At 57.5% G+C, this 24,214-nt stretch overlaps 2 protein-coding genes across 6 annotated transcripts in view; both read left to right on the forward strand.

Annotated features, from left to right (window-relative positions):
• CORO7 (coronin 7) overlaps positions 1-18,511 on the forward strand; it is an 87,303-nt gene extending 68,792 nt beyond the window's left edge. For all 3 annotated transcript variants that reach the window (XM_053276026.1, XM_053276025.1, XM_053276024.1), the window contains exons 10-28: positions 4,010-4,064; positions 5,018-5,075; positions 5,887-6,032; positions 6,559-6,654; positions 6,770-6,919; positions 8,092-8,215; positions 8,418-8,593; positions 8,924-9,032; positions 9,946-10,032; positions 10,325-10,467; positions 10,796-10,900; positions 12,607-12,692; positions 12,781-12,922; positions 13,660-13,749; positions 14,466-14,582; positions 15,198-15,333; positions 15,619-15,710; positions 16,000-16,086; positions 16,453-18,511. In XM_053276026.1, coding sequence (XP_053132001.1) covers positions 4,010-4,064; positions 5,018-5,075; positions 5,887-6,032; positions 6,559-6,654; positions 6,770-6,919; positions 8,092-8,215; positions 8,418-8,593; positions 8,924-9,032; positions 9,946-10,032; positions 10,325-10,467; positions 10,796-10,900; positions 12,607-12,692; positions 12,781-12,922; positions 13,660-13,749; positions 14,466-14,582; positions 15,198-15,333; positions 15,619-15,710; positions 16,000-16,086; positions 16,453-16,458 — 2,005 coding nt within the window. In that variant the 3' untranslated portion in view covers positions 16,459-18,511. The remainder of the gene's footprint in view (positions 1-4,009; positions 4,065-5,017; positions 5,076-5,886; positions 6,033-6,558; positions 6,655-6,769; positions 6,920-8,091; positions 8,216-8,417; positions 8,594-8,923; positions 9,033-9,945; positions 10,033-10,324; positions 10,468-10,795; positions 10,901-12,606; positions 12,693-12,780; positions 12,923-13,659; positions 13,750-14,465; positions 14,583-15,197; positions 15,334-15,618; positions 15,711-15,999; positions 16,087-16,452) is intronic.
• A 1,599-nt stretch (positions 18,512-20,110) lies between these two features.
• Positions 20,111-23,520, forward strand: PAM16 (presequence translocase associated motor 16). 3 transcript variants are annotated; one of them, XM_053276036.1, is made up of 5 exons: positions 20,111-20,392; positions 20,960-21,044; positions 21,401-21,537; positions 22,153-22,218; positions 23,309-23,520. In XM_053276036.1, exons 1-5 carry the CDS (start codon positions 20,126-20,128, stop codon positions 23,330-23,332), a joined length of 579 nt encoding a protein of 192 aa, XP_053132011.1. In that variant the 5' UTR covers positions 20,111-20,125; the 3' UTR covers positions 23,333-23,520. The 3 variants fall into 3 exon arrangements, with proteins under 3 accessions (XP_053132011.1, XP_053132009.1, XP_053132010.1); XM_053276034.1 differs by having other exon boundaries at positions 23,356-23,520; XM_053276035.1 differs by lacking the exon at positions 22,153-22,218 and having other exon boundaries at positions 23,356-23,520.
• The last annotated feature ends 694 nt before the right edge of the window (positions 23,521-24,214 follow it).

A 24,214-nucleotide genomic window follows, 5' to 3' on the forward strand; every position in this document is an offset into this window, starting at 1 on the left:
GGTCTTGTAGTAGCAAGCATGACTGGCCCCCTTAGCTAAGCAGGGTCTGCCCTGGTTGCATTTGAATGGGAGACTAGAAGTGTGAGCACTGTAAGATATTCCCCTACGGGGATGGAGCTGCTCTGGGAAGAGCAGAAGGTTCCAAGTTCCCTCCCTGGCAGCATCTCCAAGATAGGGCTGAGAGAGGCTCCTGTCTGCAACCTTGGAGAAGCCACTGCCAGTCTGTGTAGACAATACTGAGCTAGATAGACCAAGGGTCTGACTCAGTTTTTGGCAGCTTCCTATGGAGCTGTGCTTGGCCTCACCCCTCTGCAGTAGGATCAGCTCTGTGGGATTGGGAAGCACCAGGCGGGGCTCCTGGGAATGAATATCGGATTGGGGACAAAGTGCTCGCCTCCGATACTGGAGGGGGGGGGAGGGAGAAGGGGAATCTGAGCTCTGGCTGTGACCTTTCAAAGAAGCGGCAGCGGGTTTGCCCCAGCGCTGCCCTTGGTGGACTGTGCTTGGGACCCAGCACGGTCTGATTGGATCCCAGCTGCCTGGAGGTCCAAGTCCACCTTAAGGCTCTTTGCAACCGCTGCCTTGGCATTGGGGCTTCCGCGACATGCCCTCTTCACTCCCTCCCCTGCCAGTGTTTTGCTGGACACTCCAAGAAGAGCCCTGGGGGGGGGTGCCGGCTACTGGGTGGCCTTTCACTGGGCCTGGTGCCCGCCTGGGTCTTGCTGATAGGGCTGACGTGGCCGCCTGGGCCTCTCTCCCCCTTGCTCTCTGCATCGGGGCCTGGAGCTCTCCGGAGAAGCCGGAGCCACCACAGGTGTGGAGGCTTGGCTCAGCGCAGAGGGGCTGTGGGCCGCTCCTGGGGTGCTGGGACGTCCCCGTCTTGGGGCAGAGCCTGCTGGTTTCTAGAGCAGTCCCTGCCCACTGTGTGCATCGGGCATTGCCCGAGAGTCCCTCTGTGGGTAGCCCGCCAGCCAGTTGAGTGACCTCTGAGTGTGTGCCTCCTCGGCAGCTCTCTCCCCCCTCCTCTTTCTCTCTCGGCAAACAGAGCCAGCGGTCACTCCCCCTCCCACCTGGGCAGCCACAAAAATGTCAGCGGGAACATAATATACCGCTTTTGTTCTCTCCCAGCTTCCTCTCCTGCCCTTATCTTGGGTCAACAGAGGGGCTGGTTGCTGCTGGGACTCTCCTTTCTGCAGGGGTGATTTCACTCTGGCCCCAGAGGACAGCTTTTGCTCCAGTCTGGAAGTGGGGGCATCAACAGGTCTTGGGGGGGGGAGCTCGGCTACCCCTCCCACTGCCTAGGACGGTGTGCTGCCTCCCTTGAGCTTTTCACCTGGCCGGATTTTCTCGGATCCTGTGGATGACCAGCCAGCCCGTTTGCAATCAGCCAGGGGAGCCTTCCATCCCAGCGTGCCTGGGTGTGGCCTTTTTGTGCCCCAGTTGGCCGGGTGCTGCCCTCCCATCCAGAGGGAGGTGGGTGGAGAGCTGGCTTTGTGGCAGCAAGCACAGATTGTCCCAGTTCCTAAGCAGGGTCAGCCACGGTTGGCACTTGGATGGGAGACTACATGCAGGCACTGTAAGAGATAGGGGATGGGGCTGTCGCTCAGTGGTGGAGCATCTGCTTTGCAGGCAGAAGTTCAATCCCTGGCAGCGTCTCCAGGGAGGTCTGGGATCGACTCCTGCCTGAAACCTTGCGGAGCCGCTGCCAGTCAGTGTTCTGCAGACAATACAGATGGATCAAGGGTCCGACTAGGTAGAAGGCAGCTTCCAGCGTTCATGCAGAAGTTCCCTTTGAGAACTCAACTGCCAGCTCACACAGACTTGGCGGGCTGCCCGCTGGCGCTCTCTGGCACGGCACCTGAGATTTCAGAGCCAAGCCATCCCCGGACGAGTGACAACTGGCCCTTCCTCCCTGGCGGGAGCCACGAGTGGCTGTCTGCCGAAAGGCACAGAGGGCTGCGACAGCTGCTTCTGCCTGGGAGATCCTGCTGCAGGGAAGCAGAGGTGGGACCCCACCTAGCCGCTTTATTCTCTGGGGGGGGGTGTGAGAGAGAGAGAGAGAGAGAGAGAGGATTGTGTCAGTCGCATCCACAAAAGGGATGCTTTCGTCAAACACGGAACAAGGAACTTTGTCTAACCTAGTCAGAGAAAACTGCACACTTTGGTTGGATCTGCCCTTTTCTGGCCAAGCTGGTTGTGCCGTTCTGGGCTGGCTCCCCTCTGGGGGGACAGTGGCTAGGATGGGGGTGGGTGGGGGCGGCACACAGACACCCCCTGCCTCTTGCAGTGGGATGAGCCTTGCTGGTTCTAGTGTTGTGAGAAAGGGAGAAAAATGAGTCACTTTCTCCACCCCAAGTAGCGTTTTGTGAACCTCATTCACCCCCCCACCCACTATCCTACCTATTTGCTTTTTTCCTGAGTGAAAAAGTCCCAGTTAGAGCCCACAAGTTAGCCCACTTGCGCCTCAAACGTTCACGCATCCACCATTTTGGATTGGGGTAGATGACATCATCATTATGGATGTCAATAATGAACGATGCCATTGAGGTGTCCCTATGCGTCCCTACAGCTGCAGCAAATTTGGTTCAAATCGGTTAAAAGCGCTGCAGTTCACAAGTTAGCCCACTTGTGCCTCAAGAGTTTACGTGGCCGCCATCTTGAATCGATGTGGATGACATCATCACAAATAAACGCCACTGAGGTGTCCCTGTGTGTCACTCACTGCAACTGTACCCAATTTGGTTCAGATGGGTTAGGCAGGCCACAAATTAGCCAGCTTGCTCATTGTCGCCTTTCCTGGTGGAGAGAGGCCCCAGCCCCAGTCCTTTAGGTTGCCCTCTTCTGCACCTTTACCCAACTCCGCAACATTATTTTGGGGATGGGGCACCCAGAACTGGGCTCAGTACTCCAAATGTAGCCGCCCCATAGATGTGCATCAGGGCATTAACAATATTGCCAGTGTTCCCTCTTGGACTACAGTTTATTTTATTTTGTTTTGTTTATCTTGCATTTTATATCCCCTTCTTCCTCCAAGGAGCCCAGAGCAGTGTACTACATACTTGAGTTTTCTCTTTCACAACAACCCTGTGAAGTAGGTTAGGCTGAGAGAGAAGTGACTGGCCCAGAGTCACCCAGCAAGTCTCATGGCTGAATGGGGATTTGAACTCGGGTCTCCCCTGCCCTAGTCCAGCACTCTGACCACTACACCATGCTGGCCCCAGTTCCCATCACCCCCAGCCACAATGGCCTCCTGTCAGGATTGTGGCTTCCCTCCCCACTTCCCTGGGGCGCCCTGGCCCAGCTTTGATATCCAGGCTCCTGGGAGCACCTTTCCATGCCTGGTGCCAAGGCTGCTCCCAGGCCGCGTGCCGGGGTGATCTGGCAGCCATCCAGGCATGCTGCCTCCATGAGGTGCTTCTGCTTCTGCCACCCTCCAGCAGCATCAGCAGCGTGGAAGGACTAGCTCGGCCTGTCTGGGGAGGCGGCAGAGCCCAGACTGGTTTCCCCACCTCATGTCCTCCCTCTCCGGGGAGGGATCAGCCTTTTTGCATGCAGAAGGTTCCCAGTCCCCTCCCTGGCAGCATCTCCAAGATAGGCCTGGGAGAGACTTCTGCCTGCAGCCTTGGAGAAGCCGCTGCCAGTCTGTGAAGACAATCCTGAGCTAGATGGACCAAGGGTCTGACTCAGTCTATGGCAGCTTCCTATGTTCCAAAGCACACAGTGCTTTGCAAAGAACAGGAGGACAAGTCCCTGCCATGAGGGACTTGCAGTCTAAAGCTGACCGCAGTGGAGACGACAGAGGGATGGGGAAGAGACAAAACCAGTGGCAAAAGGGGGGGAGAGCGTGTGATTATTTCAGTCACCGGGACTTCTGCTCAGTTCCAGTGGGGGGTGCAAAGACTAGAGGATCTTGAGCAAGGCTCGACAGAAGAGTGGCGGGTGGGCCTGGTTCCTCCACCCAGCTGCTGTTCTTTGTTCACATCCCAGATGTGACCCTTTTGTCTTCCAGGGCCCTGATCCCACTCTTTGACCCCAGCACTGGCCTCTTGGTCCTGGCAGGGAAGGTAAGTGTCCCTCTCCGACCCCAGCACAGCATGCTTCCCGTGGTGGTGGTGGTTGGTGTCATCCTTAGATTTCCTTGTAGATGGTGAACCTTTCTGGGGCAGGGAGTCATATTTATTTACTTGTTTACTGTTTTTTTCCTGCAAACTGCTTTGAAAACTCTTGTTGAAAAGCAGTATATAAATCTTTGTCGTGTCGTCATAGTAAGTGCCGTTTATAATTTGGGATTCTTTGGGATTTCTTAGCTGTGCCCCAATGAGGTGGTCTCTGGCCACCTTCTGGCTCTCCATTTCTCTCTCCCCCATTTCACACACCCACAGTGGGGCAGCCAGCTGCAGTCCAAGGAGGGGAGGAGAGCTGATCCTGTCGTTCTTGACCTCTTAAGGTTGTGCCGTGGAGTCGGTGTTGACTCCTGGCGACCACAGAGCCATGTGGTTTTCTTGGTAGGCTACGGGAGGGGTTGACCATTGGTAGCAAGCGTGAATTGTCCCCTTTGCTAAGCAGGGTCAGCCCTGGTTGCATTTGAATGGGTGAGTACATGTGTCAGCACTGTCAGATATTCCCCTTAAGGGATGGGGCCGCTCTGGGAAGAGCGTCTGTAGGTCCCAAGTTCCCTCCCTGGCAGCATCTCCCAGATAGGGTTGGGAGAGATGCCTGCCTGCAACCTTGGAGAAGCTGCTGCCAGTCTGTGTAGACCAGGGATTCTCAACGCTGGGTCCCCAGGTGTTATTGGACTTCAACTCCCATAATCCCCAGCCAAAGGCCACTGGGCCTGGGGATTATGGGAGCTGAAGTCCAGTAACATCTGGGGGCCCACCATTGAGAATCCCTGGTGTAGACAGTCCTGAGCTAGAGGGACCAAGGGTGTGACTCAGTAGAAGGCAGCTCCCTGTTTTCCTATGAGGGGGGGTCCTGCAGAGGCCAGCTATGGCTAAGGCAACCCATTGTCTTTCAGGGGGAGAATGTCCTCTTCTGCTATGAGGTGCTGCCTGGACAGCCTGCGCTGACGGAAGGTGAGTCCATGCCCCTGGCTCGGCTGGCCCTCTGGTCTGGCTCCTGGCAGAAAAGCCCCCTCCCTGGTGAGCGCGATCCTCTCAGGCCATCCCTCTGTGCTCTCTTCCCCGGGTCTGTCCAGCTCGGCATGCTTCTGGAAAGAGAGAGAAGCCCCCATCACAGTCTGTGCCCCTGCCCCCCGCCACCTGCTCACCCGGTGCTCACGGGCATCCCAGACAGTGTTCCCTCGGGCAGGGATTCCCAGATGTTGTTGACTACAACTCCCAGCATCCCCAGCTGGACATTATGGGAACCGAAGTCAACAACATCTGGGAATCCCTGTTCATTTAATGTAGTTTAATTTATTTTACATTTTCTATCCCGCTCTTCCTCCAAGGAACCCAGAGCGGTGTACTACATACTTAAGTTTCTCTTTCACAACAACCCAGTGAAGTAGGTTAGGCTGAGAGAGGAAGTGACTGGCCCAGAGTCACCCAGCTCGTATCATGGCTGAATGGGGATTTGAACTCGGGTCTCCCTGGTCTTAGTCCAGCACTCTCACCACTACACCATGCTGTTAGAGGGAACACTGATCCCAGACCCTACTGATAACATGCCTCCCCCCGCAGTAGAGTGGAGGGGTCAGGCTGGGTGGGGGCATGCCACCACTCTGAGCACCCCCCAAACCCTGAGTCCTGCCAGCAGATCTGTGTGCCACTTTGAGACGTGAAGCTGTGTGTGTTGGGGGGGGGGGGCTCATCCATCTACGGACAGCCTCTGAGCCCCCGTCTCCGCTGCCTGTGCCCGATCCTCATGGCCCGCTTCCTTCAGTCAACCAGTGCCTGACGGAGAGCAAGTCCCACGGGGCTGCCCAGGTGCCCAAGCTGGCCTTGGACGTCATGGCCTGCGAAGTGCTGCGGGTCCTGCAGCTGACCGACGGCCACATCGTGCCCATCAGCTACACGGTGCCCCGGAAGGTAAAGATCCGGCGGTGGGAAGGGAGGGGGGGGTTGTGGCAGCCCGCCTGGTGAGCTGCCTAACGCTGTCTTGGCCCACACCCCCTGGTGGGGGGGGCAGCCCCCTTTCAGAACCCACCCTTGACCGCTTTGTTTGCTTTAATTGGTCCCCCCCGCCCCCCGATACTGTGTTTCAGTTGTTGTTTTACATTTCCTATTACTTTTCCTGTTCTGAGCGGCCCCGAGTGGGATTGTGCTGGAGGGATGGGGAATCAATAGTTCAAACAGTCGAGTCTACCATCAGAATAATTGCGAGCTTTGAAAGTGGTGCAAGAACGCGGAGGAAGGAAGGTGCCAGCCCCGCTTCCTCTCCCCCCGAGCCCCTTGCAAGGAGTGTGGGGAGGGAGGCACTCTTTGCAACGCTGATGGGTGCAGAAGGGCTGCTCTGATGGCCGGGGGTGTGTGGGGTGTGTGTGTGTCTCGCGACTCTGCTGGTGCCCCCGTAGTCTGCCTCCTGAGACGTGCTGACCAAAGACCTCTCCTGCAGTCCACACAGGAGTTCCACGAAGACTTGTTCCCCAGCTGTGCCGGGAATGTCCCTGCCGCCTCTGCTCAGGCCTGGTGGGCCGGAGACAACAGCCAGGTGAGCGAGCCTCAGCGCCAGGAAGGCCTCCGGCCTCCCTCCCTCCTTCCCTCCAGGTGAGCTGAGAAGGGCTTTGCTCTCGCCGGTGGCAACCCTTTCCTGTTTCTCCCCCCAGGTCAAGCAGATCAGCCTCCACCCTGCTGCCCACAGGCCCAGCCAGGTCTTCACCTCTAGCTGCCTCCCAGGCTTCCGGAAAGAGGAGAGCCACCCCCCAGGCTGCCCCCAGGCAGGGGCAGGAGAGCAAGCGGAGGACCAGGAGATGAGTGTGAGTGGCCATCTGGAGGCCCCGGGAGGGGAGGAGGGTGGCACGATCGCTCTGCACAATTCCTAGGCATGGTCAGAAGCAGCCCACCTCCCTGTGACTCTGGACAGGATCTGGGGCTTTTTCGTTTGGAAAAGAGGCAACTACGGGGAGACCCGATAGAGGTGTATGAAATCATGCATGGAGCAGAGAGAGGGGACAGAGAGAAAGTTATCTCTTGCTCTCTCCATACTAGGCCATCTCATGAAACTGATAGCCAGGAAATTTAGGACCATCAGAAGGAAGTACTTCTTCACACAGCACATAATTAATTTACGGAATTCTCTGCCAGGGGCTGTGGTGGTGGCCACCGGCTTGGAGGGCTTTAAAAGGGGCTTAGACAAATTCATGGAGGGCAGGGTCTATCAGTGGCTACTAGTCTAGTCTAGTGGCTACTAGTCTGGTGGCTCTAGGCCATCTCCAGCCTAAAAGGCAAGATGCCTCTTGCAATACCAGTTGCAGGGGAGCAACAGTAAGAGAGCAAGCATGCCTTCATCTCTTGCCTGGGGGCTTTCCATAGGCATCGTGTGGGCCACTGTGGGAAACAGGATGCTGGACTAGATGGACCTTGGGCCTGATCCAGCAGGGCTGGTCTTACGTTGTTATGACACAAGTCCACAGACCAGCTGAGTAAGAACATAAGGACAGCCCTGCTGGATCAGGCCCAAGAAGGCCCATCTAGTCCAGCATCCTGTTTCACACAGTGGCCCACCAGATGCCTCTGGCGGCAGGGTTCATGAAGAAGAAGAAGAAGGTGCTCTCTTAAATAACCTAGACCAAAGCTCAACTTTGGCCCTCCTGCAGATGTTGGCCTACAACTCCCATAATCCCTAGCTATTGGCCGCTGTGGTTGGGGATTCTGGGAGTTGTAGTCCAAAAACAGCTGGGGGGGGCTAAGTTGAGCAGGCTTGCATTAGGGGTTTTATAGGTAATAACTAGCACTTTGCATTTTGCCTGGAAACATGTTGGCAGCCGGTTTAGTTCTTTCAAAGCAGGGCTGGGTCTTCCGCTCCAGCCCTGAACCCAGCAGGGAGAGGCGAGCTTGGGACCCTGCCCCCACAGCGGGGACTGAACTGTGCAGTTGGGGGTCACGACCGTCCGGCATGCTTGCCCTGAGAGTTCTGTCCCTCCCCCAGGGGGGCAGCGGCCTCTCCTCTCCCACCAGCTCCCTCACGTCCCCCTCCAGCGCTGCGCCATCCCTCTCCATCACCAGCGGCTTCGCTTCCAGCCCGAGCCAGAAGTCACTGCAAAGCATTCTGGGTAAGTCCCCCCCACCCCGTTTTCTGGCTGGGTTTCCCCACAGGGGATGTGGTGCTCTCCCCCATGTTCCCTACCCTGTGGCTGCACAGTCTGTGCAATGCCAGCTGCTCCGTGGGGGGGGGCTGCTCCTCCCTCCCTCCCTCCCTCCCTCCTCCCCCCCTCCCTCCCCCTGCCCCACTCACCGGCTGCTCTTCTGCCCCAGGCGCCAGCTCTGGCTTCCGGCACGTCCAGGGCACCGTCTTGCACCGGAACACCCACATCACCAACCTCCGGGGACTCAACCTCACCACGCCGGGGGAGTGCGACGGCTTCTGCGCCAACCGGCAGCGCCTCGCCGTCCCACTGCTGTCTGCAGGAGGGCAGGTGGCCGTCTTGGAGGTAACTGCAGTGGGAGGAAGGGGGCAGGGAGACTGCGGGAGGGCCTCCCCGAGGGCCGGGTTCCCTTGGGGTGGCCAGTCCCTCCGGCCTGAGGGACAGACCCCCCGCCTCAGGCCTTCTCTAGGTGGCTGCGGGTTTGGTCCAGGGTTTCCTGGATGCCCCTTCGCCCTGCGGGGACTTGGAGGTGGTGTGGCTGAGCATTGAGGTCTGCTCTGTAAGGCTGGCCGGGGGTGGGGTGTCCCTCATGCAGAGCCGCCTGGGAACAGGGAGCAGTGGCCACACGCCTGCCTGCCTCCCTCCCTCCACTGCCTCTGGGTGCTTCTTCCTCAGTTGTCCAAGCCAGGCCGCCTGCCAGACACTGCCATGCCCACCATCCAGAACGGAGCCCCCATCTCGGATCTGTGCTGGGACCCCTTTGACCTGCAGCGCCTGGCCGTGGGTATGTGACCTCTCCTGCCCTCCCCTTGAACCCGGAGCCAGAACCAGCTGCCCCTCGATTTCAGATGGGGCTGTAAATCAGTGGTAGAACAACACTACTCTGCATGCAGAAGGTCCCAGGTTCAGCCTGGCAGCTCAGGAACTTCGGAAGCTGCCATAGACTGAGTCAGACCCTTGGTCCATCTAGCTCAATATTGTCTACCCAGACTGGCAGCAACGACTTCTCCAAGGTCTCTCAGCTCTATCTGGAGAGGCTGCCAGGGAGGGGACTTGGGACCTTCTGCATGCAAGAATGAAGGTGCTCTTCCCAAAGCGTCCCCGTTTCCTAAGGGGAATATCTCACAGTGCTCACATGTAGTCTCCCATTCAAATGCAAACCAGGGTGGGCCCTGCTTAGCAAAGGGGACAAGTCATGCTCGTTACTACAAGACCATCTCCAGGTAGGGTTGGGAAAGTCTCCTGCCTGAGACGTTACCTGCTGCCAGTCAGTGTAGACAATACTGAGCTAGATGGACCAAGGGTCTGACTCAGTATAAGGCAGCTTCCTATGTAATTTACGGAGGAGAGATGGGGTGGGGCGGGGGTGCCTCTCCCCAGATGGTCAGGGCCACCAATTCTGTCCCTCCCTCCCCCAGCACCATCATAGCTCAGGGCACAACCAGTCACCGGTCATCTGTCTAGTTGCCACTTTCCTATATGCATTGTTGTTCTCAAAGCAACGTAAAGCAAGTGATAATATGAACGGTATCAATGGAGCAAATAATTCAGCGAACCATTTCGTCGCCATTTCAACACACTGGATGGCCAATGACATGCCGAATCCACAGACACGCTTAGTTTATAGCATGGCGCTTGGGAGCCCCTCAGCCAGCCCCTGGCCTCTTGCTCGCCTCACTTCTGCTCTCTCGGTGCAGCTGGAGAAGATGCCAAGATCCGTCTGTGGCGGGTCGACTCGGGAGGGTTACAGAAGACGCTGCTCGAACCGGAGGTCGTGCTGCGAGGTAAAGGAAGGATTGCCTGGGCGCTTTGTGGTGCTGGGAGGGGGCGGGATGGAAGTGGGCGTCAGACCCTCCCAAAAAGTGGAGGATTTTTTTACCCCGGATATAAATTGCACTATACTCTAATGTGAGATAAAAACCCCGAATCATGTATGAGGTGCTCTCTGATAACTCTCAGGGACTTTTGGTATATGAACGCACACCTCCATTTCGGAGCTATGTGAAAGCCGGGTGTGAAAAAATGAAACGCCAGGTGTGGAAAACGTAATGGCAGCCCCTCTCTCTGCTTCCCAAGGGCACACAGAGAAGATCTACTCTGTCAAGTTCCACCCGCTGGCCGCAGACATCCTGGCCTCCTCCTCCTACGACATGAGCATCCGGATCTGGGATGTGCGTGCCGGGAGGCAGGAGCTGAGTCTGGCTGGACACAGGGACCAGGTAAGGGCGGGGAGGAGGCCGCCGCTTTGCCTCTGGGGAGCCCTGCTGGGAAACAGAAAGGCCGCTGTGGGGCTCTCCACATTTCCCCAAGGCAGGCTCCAGCAGAGCGGGCTGTGTTGGATGGGGTGGAGCCGGGCAGCTGGTCCTTGGCCCAAACCCTGAGGGGAACGTGGCTGGCACCATTCAGCCTGCAGCCCTGCTAGGCCTGGGAGCGGGGCTGAGAGAGCCCCTCAGGACCCACGGCTATTCCAGCACACCTGAGGCACACCTGAGGCCTCCCTCCACCAGGCTCAGGGCCTGACCTCCTTTGGGACTGGACGCCTTTCAGATCTTCAGCCTGGCCTGGAGCCCAGATGGACGTCGCCTGGCTACCGTCAGCAAGGACGGCAAAGTGCGGGTTTACGAGCCCCGGCAGACATCCCAGCTGCTGCAGGTGAGGTGTCGTCCCCCCCCATTTGGCTTGTTTGGCGAAGCAAGGATTCACTGAGGAGTGGAACATGGGAATCGGCCTTCTACCGAGTCAGACCCTTGGTCTGTCTAACTCAGTGTTGTCTGCACAGACTGGCAGCGGCTTCTCCAAGGTGGCAGGCAGGAGCCTCTCTCAGCCCGATCTTGGAGATGCTACCAGGGAGGGAACTTGGAACCTTCTGCATCCAAGCAGGCAGATGCTCTTCCCAGAGCGGCCCCGTCCACTAAGGGGTGCTCACACATGTCGTCTCCCATTCAGATGCAAGCCAGGGTGGACCCTGCTTAGCAAAGGGGACCATTCATGCGTGCTCCCACAAGACCAGCCCTCCTCCCGCTCTCCCTGGCTTGGCAGGTGGAAGCTCCCAGGGTCTGCCATCTCCTCTAGCAGATGCTGGGAACAGTCCCTCTCTGCCCGAGACTTTGGGGAGCCATTGTCCCACATGGCAGACGGGACTGGCTAGGAATTCAGGGCTGCTCAACTTCAGCCCCTCCTGCAGATGTTGGCCGACAACTCCCATAATCCCCGGCTACTGGCCACTGTGGCTGAGGATTGTAGTCCTGCCTACAACTCCCATAATCCCTGGCTATTGGTCACTGTGGCTGAGGATTGTAGTCCTGCCTACAACTCCCATAATCCCTGGCTACTGGCCACTGTGGCTGAGGATTGTAGACCTGCCTACAACTCCCATAATCCTTGGCTATTGGCCACTGTGGCTGAGGATTGTAGTCCTGCTTACAACTCCCATAATCCCCGGCTATTGGCCACTGTGGCTGAGGATTGTAGTCCTGCCTACAACTCCCATAATCTCTGGCTACTGGCCACTGTGGTAGGGGATTCTGGGAGTTGTAGTCCAAAAACAGCTGGGGGTGGGGCTAAGCTGAGCAGACCTGGATCCAGGGGAAGCAGCCCTGGGTGCTCCAGCTGCTGCTGAACGACAACTACACAAGACGTTGCAGCTGGGGATGATGGGAGTTGTAGTTCAGCAGCAGATGGAGAGTCAGGCTGCCTCCCCCATGCTAGATGGACTCATCGCCTGGCCTGGGCTCCACCAGCACCGTGTCATGAATGAATGAATGAATGACTCTTTAATGTTATGGCCACAAGCCAAAACAAAAGAAAAAGATTACAATTATACAGCAGTAAATAGAGTATATATGATTAAAACAATATCGGAAACATAGTCATAATAAAAACTAAGACAGTAACATTTCCTTATTAACCATCCGGTGATGTATATTTATGGCGGCAGCACAGAATTTAGCAACATTAGATGTAATTACAAACTCTGAGTCCGAAAGCAACAAGAAACAATAACATTGCTCCTGTCGACCAGGGAATTTACATAACAAAGGTGTGATGAAAGATTCACGAATATCCTTATAGAACAGGCAGAATAATAAAACATGTTGGATAGTTTCGACCTTCTGTTTCTGGACAAGAGCAGCAACAGGGGGAGCAACCTTGATGCAGGGCGGCCCATTCTCCTCCCGTGCATGTGGGGCGCAGGAGCTGGCTGCAGGCCGGCCTCGACGGGGGGCACCAAGGTGTGTGGGGTGGGGGAGAATTCCGCGAGCTGCATTGCCCGAGGCTGGGGGCAGGGAGGGGCAGGCTGGCGGGTAACTCTGGGAGGCCCTCTCAGAGACAGTGCTCTCCGCCTCCCCTCCTGGCAGGAAGGTCCTGGGCCTGAAGGCGGACGGGGTGCCCGCATCGTCTGGGTGTGTGGAGGCAAGTTCCTGCTGGTGTCAGGCTTCGACAGGTAAGGCCTTGCTGTTCTCCCTCCTCCCCGTGCTGCTGGTAAGTCTCTCGGGCCCGGCTGACTTCTCCTCTTCCTCCTCTGTCCTCAGCCGCAGCGAGCGCCAGCTCTCTTTGTACCAGGCGGAGACACTGGCCACTGGCCCCGTGGCGGTGGTGAGCCTGGACGTCTCCCCGTCTACCCTCATCCCCTTCTACGATGCGGACACGGGCGTGGCCTTCCTCACGGGCAAGGTGAGTGGGTGGCCAGGCGCCTCTAGTGCCCCAGTCTCAGCATCCTCTGGGCCACATCCTGGGCGGAGGGGTTTTGGAGCACCTTGGCGGTCTCCATCTGGGGGAGCAGTCCTCGTGACCTACTGCAGCCCAGCGGCTTTTCCCCGAAGAGGTTGTGGGGCCGCAGCTGCTGTTCTGAGCTGGGTTGGCAACCCGCCCACCCCCTGTGGCCGAGAAGCAGGGCCCACCTCCTGCAGCTGGACTGAAGCCACAGCATCACCAGGGATCACAGGATAGGGACTGAGGACGTCGTGGGCGGCGGGGCGTTGGGGACAGCAGTTCCTCCAGAGATGGGGACGGGCCAGACTGCACAGCCCTTCTGACCTGGATCCTGCAGAGGTGTTCCTTCCCCCAAGAGCCTCTGCTTCTTGTGTCCCATGTGTTGCCCTTGCTGTGTCGTTGTTTGCAGGCAAAGGTTCAGAGCTGTCCTTAGAGGGCCCTGGTGGAGTGCAGGGCCTGGGGCAAATTGGCCAGTGTGGGGCCCCCTCCCAGTTAATTTTAACGAGGATTAAAAGAGCGGGGCGGTCGCCCTGCTTGCCCTGCCCTCAGGACAGCCCTGCAGGGGTAGGCATGGATGCTGCACTCCCTTTCCCGCAGCAGAGCCAGGCAGCTGCAAGACCTGGCCAGGGCTCCCCACCCTGTCCCGCTCCTCACGGCACCCCACCCAGCCCAGCCTCTTCTCTCTGCCGCATGTTCAGGGCGACACCCGAGTGTACATTTACGAGATCATCTCAGAGGCCCCCTTTTTCCTGGAGTGCAACAGCTTCATGTCCAGCGACCCCCACAAGGTGAGGAGGCCGGCAAGGCTGGGGTGGAGGGGACTTCACCTGGGAAGTCACGGCCCAGGAGCAGGGGACCGTGACCAAAGGGGACGGGGCTCTTCTCAGCACTGGCCAGCCTCTGGGCTTTCTTCTATAGCCATTGTGGCTTGGGTGGGGGTTTTCAGCCTTGGGTCTCCAGCAGTGTTCCCTGCAACAGGGATTCCCAGCTGTTGCTGACGACATCTTCCGTCACCCCCAGCTGCCACAGCATTTGGCTGGGGGTGATGGGAGTTGTAGTCAACAACATTTGGGACTAGCCCGCATTACAGGGGGCACGGGTCCCCAGAGGCCGTTGGACTACAACTCCCATCACCCCCAGCCAAGGCAGCCCAAGCCCGTTGTGGCTGGGGATGATGGGAGTTGTAGTCCAACTACATCTGGGGACCCCTGCGGTCAAGGGCTCCCTTTTCTGCCCTTGTTCCCTAGCGGCCCATAAACCGTATTTCCAGCTCGCCCTCTTGTGGTGTCCGCAGGCATTGCAGCTGTGCTGGGAGCGGAATGGGGAAGCTCACCTCACCCCAGTGCAGAGCACAGCCTCTGCAGTGCTGGGGGAATCAGACACGGCTGCTGCTGCTGCTGCACTTGCAGGAGGCTGGTGGTGGGGCTGGCGACAAGCGCTGTGAGTGCTGTGGTGCTTGCTCCGGAGGAGGCACCCACGGGGCTCTGCCCTCTTCTTCCCCCAGGGCTTCCAGTTCCTGCCCAAGACGGAGTGTGACGTGCGGGATGTCGAGATCGCCCGGGCCCTGCGCCTCCGGCAGAGCTCCATCGAGCCAGTCGCCTTCCGGGTGCCCCGGGTGAAGGTAGTGCACAGGCAGCGGGAACAGGGGGGAGGGTGGCACCAGAGCTCTGCATGATTCCTAGGCATGATTCCCACCCACCTCCATGACTCTAGACAGCATCTGGAGTTTCCTAGATTAGGAAAAAGGCGACTACAGGGGAGACATGATGGAGGTTTGTAAAAGTAGGCATGGCGCAGAGGATGTGGACAGGGAGACGTTCTTCTCCCTCTCCCGCAACCACTAGAACCAACCAGGGGTTGCCCCATGAAACTGATGGCCAGGAAATTTGGAATCGAGAGAAGGAAGGCGCCCCAGGCCCCTGGTCGTCTCGGTTGCCTTCTCCTGCTCTTCTTTCCCCGGTCCCATAATGTCCTTTTTGAAATACGGTGACCAGATCTGTACCCCGGATTCCCAGCTCAGACTGCACCACTGGGGACTTCCAAGAGGGCAGGAAGTGGGGGTGCTGTCGAGGCGCTCTGTGTCCCTCTTGCATGAGGACCCCAGCGCCAAAGAACGGCACGTCCGTCACAGCCCTTGTGGATCCGTCGCAGACTGGGCTGCTGCCGGCCCGTGTCAGGAGCCCCAGAAACCGGCATTTCTAGGAGAAGCACCACAGCCTGCGTCTTCTCCCCACAGAAAGAGTTCTTCCAGGACGACCTTTTCCCTGCCACGGAGGTGTGGTGGGAGCCTGCACTGTCGGCCGCTGCCTGGCTGAAGGGCACCAACGGGCAGCACCCCAAGATCAGCCTCCGGCCCAAAGATATGACTCCAGGTGCGAGGTGGCGATGGGGGCATCGGCGGGCGCGGGGAACTTGGCACCTTCTGCTCTTCCCAGAGTGGCTCCATCCCTTACTAAGGGGAATCTCTTGCAGTGCTCACACTTCTAGTCTCCCATTTATATGCAGCCAGGGCAGACCCTGCTTAGCTAAGGGGACCAGTCATGCTGGCGACCACAAGGCCAGCTCTCTTCTCCCCATTCATTCCATTTCATTTCTCTGCCACCCATCCAAAAATGGCTCAGGGAGGCAGATCCCAATAATCTGTGTGCCTTTTGCAGTGAGTGAAGCCCCCAAGGAGGTTCCCAGCAGGAAATACGTCCCGTCCTCCGTCTACCTGGAGGAGAAGTCTGATGAGCAGAAGAAAGAGGAGGTCAGCACTTCTTCTCCTGGCAGCAGCCCTGCTCAGAAAGTGGGGTGGGGTGGGGAGGACAGACGAAAGCCAGCAAACTCCTCTTCCTGGTGTGTGTGTGTGGGGGGGCTTCTCCCCTCCCTGTGGGGCAAGTGCTCCCTGCAGGGGGACCCCTTGGGAAGCGGATTGTCTCCAGTCCTTGAGACCAAGGAGCAAGCACCGTGAGCTTGCCACCCCCCCCCCCCCGCTGCAGCAGCCTTGCTCAGCCTTGTCAGCTCCCCCCCCCAGTAAGCCCCTGTTTCTCTTGCAGCTGCTGAGTGCCATGGTGGCCAAGCTGGGCAACCGGGACGACCCCCTTCCGCAGGACTCCTTCGAAGGCGTGGATGAAGAGGAGTGGGTAAGAGCGGCCTCTGTGTGTGTGTGTCTGTGGCTGGGCCCCGCCCCAATGGGTGTGGGGCGGCCAGAGGCAGGCTAAGGGCCACGCCTGCCCTGGGGAGTCAGCTGCTCTGCCCCCGCCCCTGCAGGGGAGGCTCAGAATGGCTCCTCATCCTTGCCCAGGATTTTACCCCACGTCAGAGGGGAGCTGGGTGGGGCCAGAGGAGATGCAGAGCGAATGGACCGGTTCGCACAGTCGCTCCGATCGAGGCTGAATGTAGGTCATCAAGATTAACATGGTTCTGTGAACCCACGCCAAGCGGGGTCCTGGCCTGAGATGAAGCTTGGCTGTGCTCGGCTTCCAGCCTGTTTGTTTCTTCCTCTGCAGGACTAACCCTGGAAGCCCGGCCCGAGAGCGTGGGGGGCCCCAGCGGCCTTTCTTCCCACGTCACGCCCACCTTCCTGGACTGGTGCCCAAACTGGATTTCCTCCTGAACTGGAGCCCAGCCTCTCCTGGGGCGCCTTCATAGCCAGAAGCAACTGGAACCCTCCCCCCACCCGCCCCGGACTGCCCCCCCTTTCCACGACCCCTCTGTGCTGGGCACTGCCTTCCTTCCTGCTTATGAGCAGAGGTGCTGGGGATCTTGCCCGGGGCTTCCCCCTGACCCGCCCGACCCTCCTGCCTCCTGCCTCTTCTCTGCTGCCGTGCTGGGCAGGGATCAGGTCTGCCCAGCAGCCGGGACGGGGCCTGGCCACCATGCCTCTGCCTTGCGTCACATGTTTACAGTGGACTCGGGGACCCAGCCCAGCCTCTGCCGTCCCCTGAGCAGCCTGCCTTCTGCTTGCAACACTGCGCGGGGACGACCGCACGTTAACTGGACAAAGCCTCCCCCGCTCACGGGGCCGAGGGCCTCTTCTCTCTCCCACCGAGCAGGGGGTGGGCTACTGGCCTGGTTGCCGCCTTGTGTTTCTTCTGAGACTGTGAGCCCTTTGGGGACAGGGAACCATCTTCTTCGTTGTATTTTTTGAAAATGGAAACCACTTGGGACGGCTTCTGGTGAAAAGCAGCACCATAAGGCATCCTGTTCGTAGTTACTCGTAGCCATAAGTAATACTAGTCGTAGCCAAGGGTCGGGTGCTTCTCAGGTGGCCACATGAGGCTTGTGCCATTTGGCATTATGCAAGTGGGGGTGCAGGAGGCCAGAGCCAGCCAGTGTCCAGCCCCTGCACGGACATGGGTTGCTAGCAGACCTGGCCGTCCTCGGCTCCTTCGTCCCCTCCCGTCCTCCCCCAACTCCAGATTTCTGGGCTCTTCTGTGCCTGCCCACACTTTGCTCAGGCTCTACTCCGAGACTTTTAAGCAAAGTGTCTCGGTCGGAGCCTGGATCCTGGAGTCGCGTCCCCGACACCCACTCACTGAGCAGCCGGGCTTGGGCAAGGGACTCTTTGCATCCATGGTTTCACCTGCAGCCTCGTGAACTTAAGAACAGCCTTGCTGGATCAGGCCCAGGGCGAGACTGAGTCTAGCACCCTGTTACCCACAGTGGCCCACCAGATGCTGCTGGGAAGCCCACAGGCTGTTGTTTCCCTGCAACTGGTATAGAGAGACATCTTCCCTTTGAGGCTGGAGGTGGCTTTTAGCCATCAGGACTAGTAGCCATGGATAGACCTGTCCTCCGTGAATTTGTCCAAGCCCCTTTTAAAGCCATCCAAACTAGTGGCCATCAGCATAAGAACATAAGGGCCTGCAGAAGCCCTGGCTTCTCCGAGAGCCCTTTTGCACCTTTGGATTCCCGGAGTGTTGCCACCCATGCTCTGCAGACCTCCCTGCCCTTTGGACCGACACAAATCAGTTGCTGGAGTGTTCCCTTTTGCAAGGATTCTCAGAAGTTGTTCACTACAGCTCCCAGCATCCCCAGCTGCAGTGGGATTCTGGGAGTTGTAGTCAACAACATCTGGGAATCCCTGTTAGAGGGAACCCTGGTGTTGGGACTGCAAACCTCTGATCATAAATCGGTCCCATCAGCATCTGTTTCTTGGCCAGTTTTGTCGTTTCACATTCCATTTCATGCCCCGGGGCTGTTTCTCTCTCTCTCTCTCCACATGGTGGACACAGGTGCTGGGGCTCATCTGGTTTCTCAAACAGGGTCCTCTGCCTCTCCCCGATGCAGAGCTCTATGCACAGGCCTGCAGCAGGGACAGGGCAGCATTCCTTCACTGTTCCTGAATACCGTGGTCCATGCAGCCGTGGGGGCAGAGGGCCACGCTTGTGGAGCTCCTTCTGGCCAGCGTGGCTCTCGGGTATGGTTTCCAGGTGTGGGGGATTGGAAGGCTGCTTCAAATGGCCCGCTGTCTTGCTGGCTGCCCCTCTGCAGAGTAAAATGAATCCCTTGCAGCCGTTTTTGCCTGTTTTTGTATGTTGTTATAACACGAAAGAGATGACTCAACCCTGTGGGTCTTGTTGTGTGTCTGTTAACTCTTTGTCTATTGCCTTCCCCTGCCCAGTGTGGGGCTGGTGTCACTTTCCCCACCCTCCAGCGGGTCCCAACTGCCTTGCAGACTCTCCATGTGGAAGGACAGCCCCACCACCGCTGTGCCTCTCCCCAAAATACAGCAGCAGCAACATCTCCAGGACTCTCTCCCCAGGAGAGCTTAAGGAGCATAGGCAGACAGCTGGGTGGCATTCTAAAGTAAAGTAAAGTTGTGCTGTCGAGTTGGTGTCGACTCCTGGCGCCCACAGAGCCCTGTGGTTTCCTTTGCTAGAATTCAGGAGGGGTTTACTATTGCCATCTCCCACGCAGTATGAGATGATGCCTTTCAGCATCTAGGGCTGCCATAATCTCTCTCCAGGAATCAATCGACAGGGGACTCTTGAAAGAAACTCTGGAGGTTCAAAGGATGAGAAAATATTGGGGTGGGTGGGAATTATTATTATTATTTATTAAAAATGTTTATTATATCCTGCCCCTCCAGTACAATACTGCTTGGGGTGGCTCCAGGTTATTCCAGGATCTTCCAGGAATATCTTCCGTTGGAGTTGGCTAACCTATGCCTCACCCCTTCTCTGTGGTTAGATTGCTCTGAAAAGGGCTTCCTTTTCCCCTTGGGGCCCCCTTCAGTTTCTGCTCCAGAGTGAATCAGCTAGGGATTGGGACCCAACAGGAACTGGAAATAACAAAGCTTTTAATCTTCTAAATGAAGCTTGGTGTTGTGTTTTTTTGGAGCTCTCCTTTTGTGGCTCAGCATATAATAGGCAACCGGGATGGCGTGTGGGGACCAGGGGGAGTACATTTGAATGCCCAGCCCTGGATGCCGTGGGCTGCCATATGTACAATACAATACAATACCAACAAATATTTATATACCGCTTTTCAACTCTAAGTTTCCAAAGGGCTTTACACATAAATAAATAAATAGGCTCCCTGTCCCCAAAGGGCTCACAATCTAAAAAAAGACACATAAGCGAGACACCAGCAACAGCCACTGGAGGGATCCTGTGCCAGGGATGGATAAAGCCAGTGGCTCTCTCCCTGCGCAATAAAGAGAATCGCCACTTTTTAAAGGTGCCTCTTTGCTCAGTTAGCAATAACAGATGGGGGGCACCTGTAAAAGAGGACAGATCTCCTATACTTTTAATATATGCCCAGAAGAGGGAATTTCCCAAAGTGCAGCTTTTCCTTCCCCTGCATGATAAGCGGCACCTGCTGTAATTCCTCCTCCTAGGCATCTCTCAGCTACAAGAGTCGGAGTGGACCACTCTGAGTGGCTCTGCAGGCGTGTCTCCCAAGTCCCAGCTCTGTGGCTAAGGCCACTTTGACCGCCTTTCAGGGCAGGCGCCTGGGAAGCAGAAATCCTGGAGCTGTATCTCTACCAGTGAGATCTCTGGCTGTTGGGGTGGGCAGACGCCAATTCAGAAGTGCAGAAGGCGGCGCTCGCCATGACAGCCCTCGTGGCCATGCCCACCGCCAGCAGCCGGAGACCTCTGACCCTGCACGTCCCCCCTGAGCTCTACACTGGGAAGACTTCACTCAGAGGGGCAGGGTTCACTCTAACAGGGATGGATGCCCAGATGTTGTAGCCAACAACATCTGCGAGTCCCTGTTAAAGGGAACTTCCGGGTTGGCTTCCCTCTCTTTCCACGCACCCACCCACCCCCGCCAGCAGGGGTCGCGCTTCACCCGCCTGCGCGCCCTTCCAGTCCGCACTCCTCTGTGGCGGCTACTTCCGGCGGTGCGGGTGCCGCTCCATCCGGCCTGCGCCTTCTCTATGTTATTTTCCTTGCTCTGCTGCCTCGCGGCGCCCTCTGCCCTTCGGCCGCCGAAGCGATGGTGAGAACGCGGGAGTTGGCACCCAGGCGCCCGCAGCTGCCCCCCACCCCCGGGAAAAGGGACCCAGGAGTCCGGGAGCCCCTCGCCCCGCCCTTGCTCCTCACTGTCGCCGCGTCCCCAGAGAGCGGGACCCACCAGGCGTCCGGGGTTCTCTTGGGTTGTCCCAGCAGCTCCTCTCCCCGCCCCCAGGGAAAGGGAACCCAGGCGTCCCGGAGGCCCCTCCCTGGCGCCCTGGGGGGGGAAAGAGGACCCAGGCGTCCGGGACCCCCCCCGCCCCTTGTTCCTCGGGGTGGTACTTGTAAGAGAAGGGACCCAGGCGTCCGGGAGCGCTGCCGCGCGCCCCCCCCCCCCGGTTCTCCCTTTCCCAGAGCGGGACCCCGCTGCGGCCGGAGATTCTCTGGGCGCTCCTTCTCCTCTCCTCTTCCTCCTCCTTCTCCAGGGCGGGGGACCCAGGCGTCCGGGCACCAGGAGTGGCTGGGGGCTTGGTGGTCGTTGAGGAGCGGGGACCCGGGCAGGGTGCAGGAGAGGGGCTGGGCTGGGCTGATGGGTGCGTGTTTGCCTTTGCAGGCCAAGTACTTGGCGCAGATTCTCATGGTGGGGGTGCAGGTGGTGGGCAGGGCCTTTGCCCGGGCCCTGCGGCAGGAGTTTGCAGGTAAGTGCTGGGTGGCTGCCGACTCAGGGGACTGGGGGGGGGGCTAACTCTTCCGTGCCCTTGGGGGCTGGGCACAGCCTGACCCCTTCCTGCAGTCCCCCTTTGCCGCCACCCCTGCCCAAGGGCTCTTTCAGGGGGCAGTCTCTGGCTCCTGTTTGGGGGCTCTGAGGGCCTGCATTTGCCAGGTTTGGGTGGGGGGCAGCCTCTCGGCTACCCAGCACATTGTCAGCCTTGTGACTGGGCTGGGTCACTCCAAGGACACTACAGACCCCAAGGCCGAGCTTGGCTGGCTGAAGCCCTCCCTGCAGCCGGGGTGGAGAGACTGGACAGGGTAACCAGAGCCTCTTTCTAAGCAGCCAGCCAAGCAGCAGCAGATGCGCGAGGGCGCTCAGGGCCTCAGTCGGCAGCAGCCTCTAGCATCTCAGGGATCAGCCTGCAGGAGGCACAGCAGATCCTCAACGTCGCCACGCTCAGCCCGGATGAAATTCAGAAGGTAAAGCCCATTCCTTGGCCTGAAAGGGTGGGGTGGGCTTTCTCTGGCAAGTAGGGGGCTCACTGATAGACCTGCATTTCAGGTTTCCTGTGCTTGTGGTCTTGTGCCCTTTCCAGCTACTGGTACACAGAATATTAACCCTTTCCCTAATACTAGAATACATGGTCATTCTGTGGGACAGAAGGGCTGTAGATTCAGGACAGACAAAATGAGGCATGCAGTGCAGAATTAATGTATGGAACTCCCTGCCACGTGATGTGATAGCCATTAGTTTAGAGAGCTTTAAAAGAGGACTGGACATCTTCCTGGAAGAGGAGAAGGAGAAGGAGAAGGAGAGATCTTATCAGTACTGTTGGATAGGATGGCTTTATGGATGGCCATGTTCAGAGGCAGTGTATCCCCATCTTCTTACCCTTCTTGTGGGCTTCCCAGACACACCTGCTTGGCCAGTGGCCTGGATGGGACCCACCTTTAGTCTGAGCCAGCAGCCAGGCTCCTCTGCTGATGGGCTCCGGGTTCACTCCCTCCCTGGCAGAAGAGACTTCTCTTGCAGTGTGATTAATGCAGATCTGGGGGCATTTGCTCACACCAGCCTCGTTGCCTTTTATTTGGCAGAACTATGAGCATTTATTCAAGGTGAATGACAAATCTGTGGGCGGCTCCTTCTACCTGCAGTCCAAGGTGAGTAGGGGTGGGGTGGGGAGGGATGCTGTCCTTGTGCCAGAAGGGAAGACTCACAGACCAACCATACCTGTGGCATTCTTGTGCCTGCTGCTGCCTTTTGGTGCCAGTGTCTTCCAGCTCAGAGGTGGGCAGCAAATGGAAGCTTCTTTCTCAAGGGAAATGGGGAGCGTGAGAGTTCACAGTATGGACTAGGGCCATGGCGAGGGCAATGTATTCAGATAGTAGGAAGCTGCCTGTTGAGTTGGGCCCTTGGTCCATCTAGCTCAGCACCGTCTACTCCAGGGGTTGCTAGCAGGGCAGTCCTCTAGTGCTCCTTGGAAGGCTCCCAGTGGGTCCTCTGAGCCCTCCTGTCTCCCTGCACTGCGCACAAGCAGACGTATTGAGAGGTGTTTCAAAAAGTATATTTCAGTGGGGAGCACTCATGAGTAACTTAGTCTGGATGTAAGCCAGTGCCTGGAGTAGCTTCTCATAACACCATGGGGGACCTGAGTGAAAGATTTGTGACAGAAGGGGTACACTTGTTTTTTGGTTTTTTTAAGAAGTTGGAAACCCCAGGTCTGCTCTGACTAGCAGCAGCTCTCCAAGGTTTCAGGCTGGGGTCTTGCTCCCTTCTCTTGAGTCAGACCATTGGTCCAGCTGGCTCCGTGTCGGGCATCGGCAGCTTGCCTGCGGCCATGGCGCGCACACATCCACCCCCGCAAGCCAAGCTCCAGGTGCTGCAGGGGCCATGGCCAGTGCTGGTGGTGTGTGGCGGGGGCAGTCAAACCCCTGCGGTTCCCCTAGTCTGTTTCGTTGAATTGCTGACTGGGAGCTCCACATGTTGAGTGTGAATTGCTTTCCTTCAGAGGCAACTATAAAAAACAGTGTGTGAAATATCACAAACTTTTCACTTGTATATCTATAGATATAAAAGTGTGTCCTGAGTAAATTGAAATGTAACCAATCGGTGTTCTAATTCTTTTCAACCTTTTGGGAGCTCCCTTTTGCCTTGGCCAAGCAGAGAAGCCATTCCTAGAGCCCTGGCTGATGCTGCCCCCTGCTGGCTGCCCACACTGCAGCAGGCACCCCTCTCCATTTTCTCTGCCAGCTGCACCACCAAAATCACTGCTGAGTTGCCAACTGTCTGCCCTGCAGGTGGTGAGAGCCAAGGAGCGGCTGGACGAGGAGCTACAGACCCAGTCCCAGCACCAGAGGGAAGAAGACCCAGAGCGCAAGCCAGACACGTAGCAACTGCAGCACCTGGATCCCCACCAGCCTCCCTTTTAAGTTATAGCTAGCCAATAAATTAGCCTTTATGTAGATCATGACTGCGGCCATTGCTACGGGGTGGGGGGCGGCAGCCATCTTTGCCCGATGGCTGCCCAGCATTGTGGGCACACAGGAGTGAAGACTGGAGTGGCCCTTTCCCCTGGGCTGGGGTACAGTGGGCCTTCTCCTTTCCCAAGCAGCCCAAGAGATCGCAGAATACTGTGTGGGGATCTGCTCCCAAGGTTTGGCAGGGAGTCTCTAGTCCCCACAACCTGCTGCTGCCTCCACCACCACTGCCAGATCTGTGTAGTGCAGGTCAGGGTCTATCTGTGGCTGCTAAAATTTGCCTTTCGAACTTAAGCACCCAGACCTTCAACCAGCTTTGCAGCTCTTTTGGCAGCAGGCAAAATCCACCTGGTAACATTTTGGAACCTGGGGGACCGAGTCCCAGAATCCGCTTCTCTTGGCTGCAGGATTCAGCTTGTCTCAAGACACAATTTTGGCCTGTTTGTGTTAAGATGTGGAGAGCCCAGTTATGTGTGCTGTTCCCCATCTGATTAAAGGTAAAGTTGTGCCGTTGGGTTGGTGTCAACTCCTGGAGTCCACAGAGCCCTGTGGTTGTCTTTGGTAGAATACAGGAGGGGCTTGCCATTGTCATCTCCCACATAGTATGAGAGGATGCTTTTCAGCACCTTCCTAGATTGCTGCTGCCCAATATAGGTGTTTCCCAAAGTCTGGGAAACAT

The sequence above is a fragment of the Hemicordylus capensis genome, chromosome 13 (assembly GCF_027244095.1).
Source record: "Hemicordylus capensis ecotype Gifberg chromosome 13, rHemCap1.1.pri, whole genome shotgun sequence".
Classification (NCBI taxonomy): domain Eukaryota; kingdom Metazoa; phylum Chordata; class Lepidosauria; order Squamata; family Cordylidae; genus Hemicordylus; species Hemicordylus capensis.

Coding starts and splice junctions, on each gene's coding strand:
- PAM16 (XM_053276034.1), top strand. CDS start 20,126: ATGCCCAGATGTTGTAGCCAACAACATCTGCGAGTCCCTGTTAAAGGG. Junction 21,538..22,152: donor GCCCGGATGAAATTCAGAAG/GTAAAGCCCATT, acceptor TTTATTTGGCAG/AACTATGAGCATTTATTCAA. Junction 22,219..23,355: donor CCTTCTACCTGCAGTCCAAG/GTGAGTAGGGGT, acceptor TCTGCCCTGCAG/GTGGTGAGAGCCAAGGAGCG.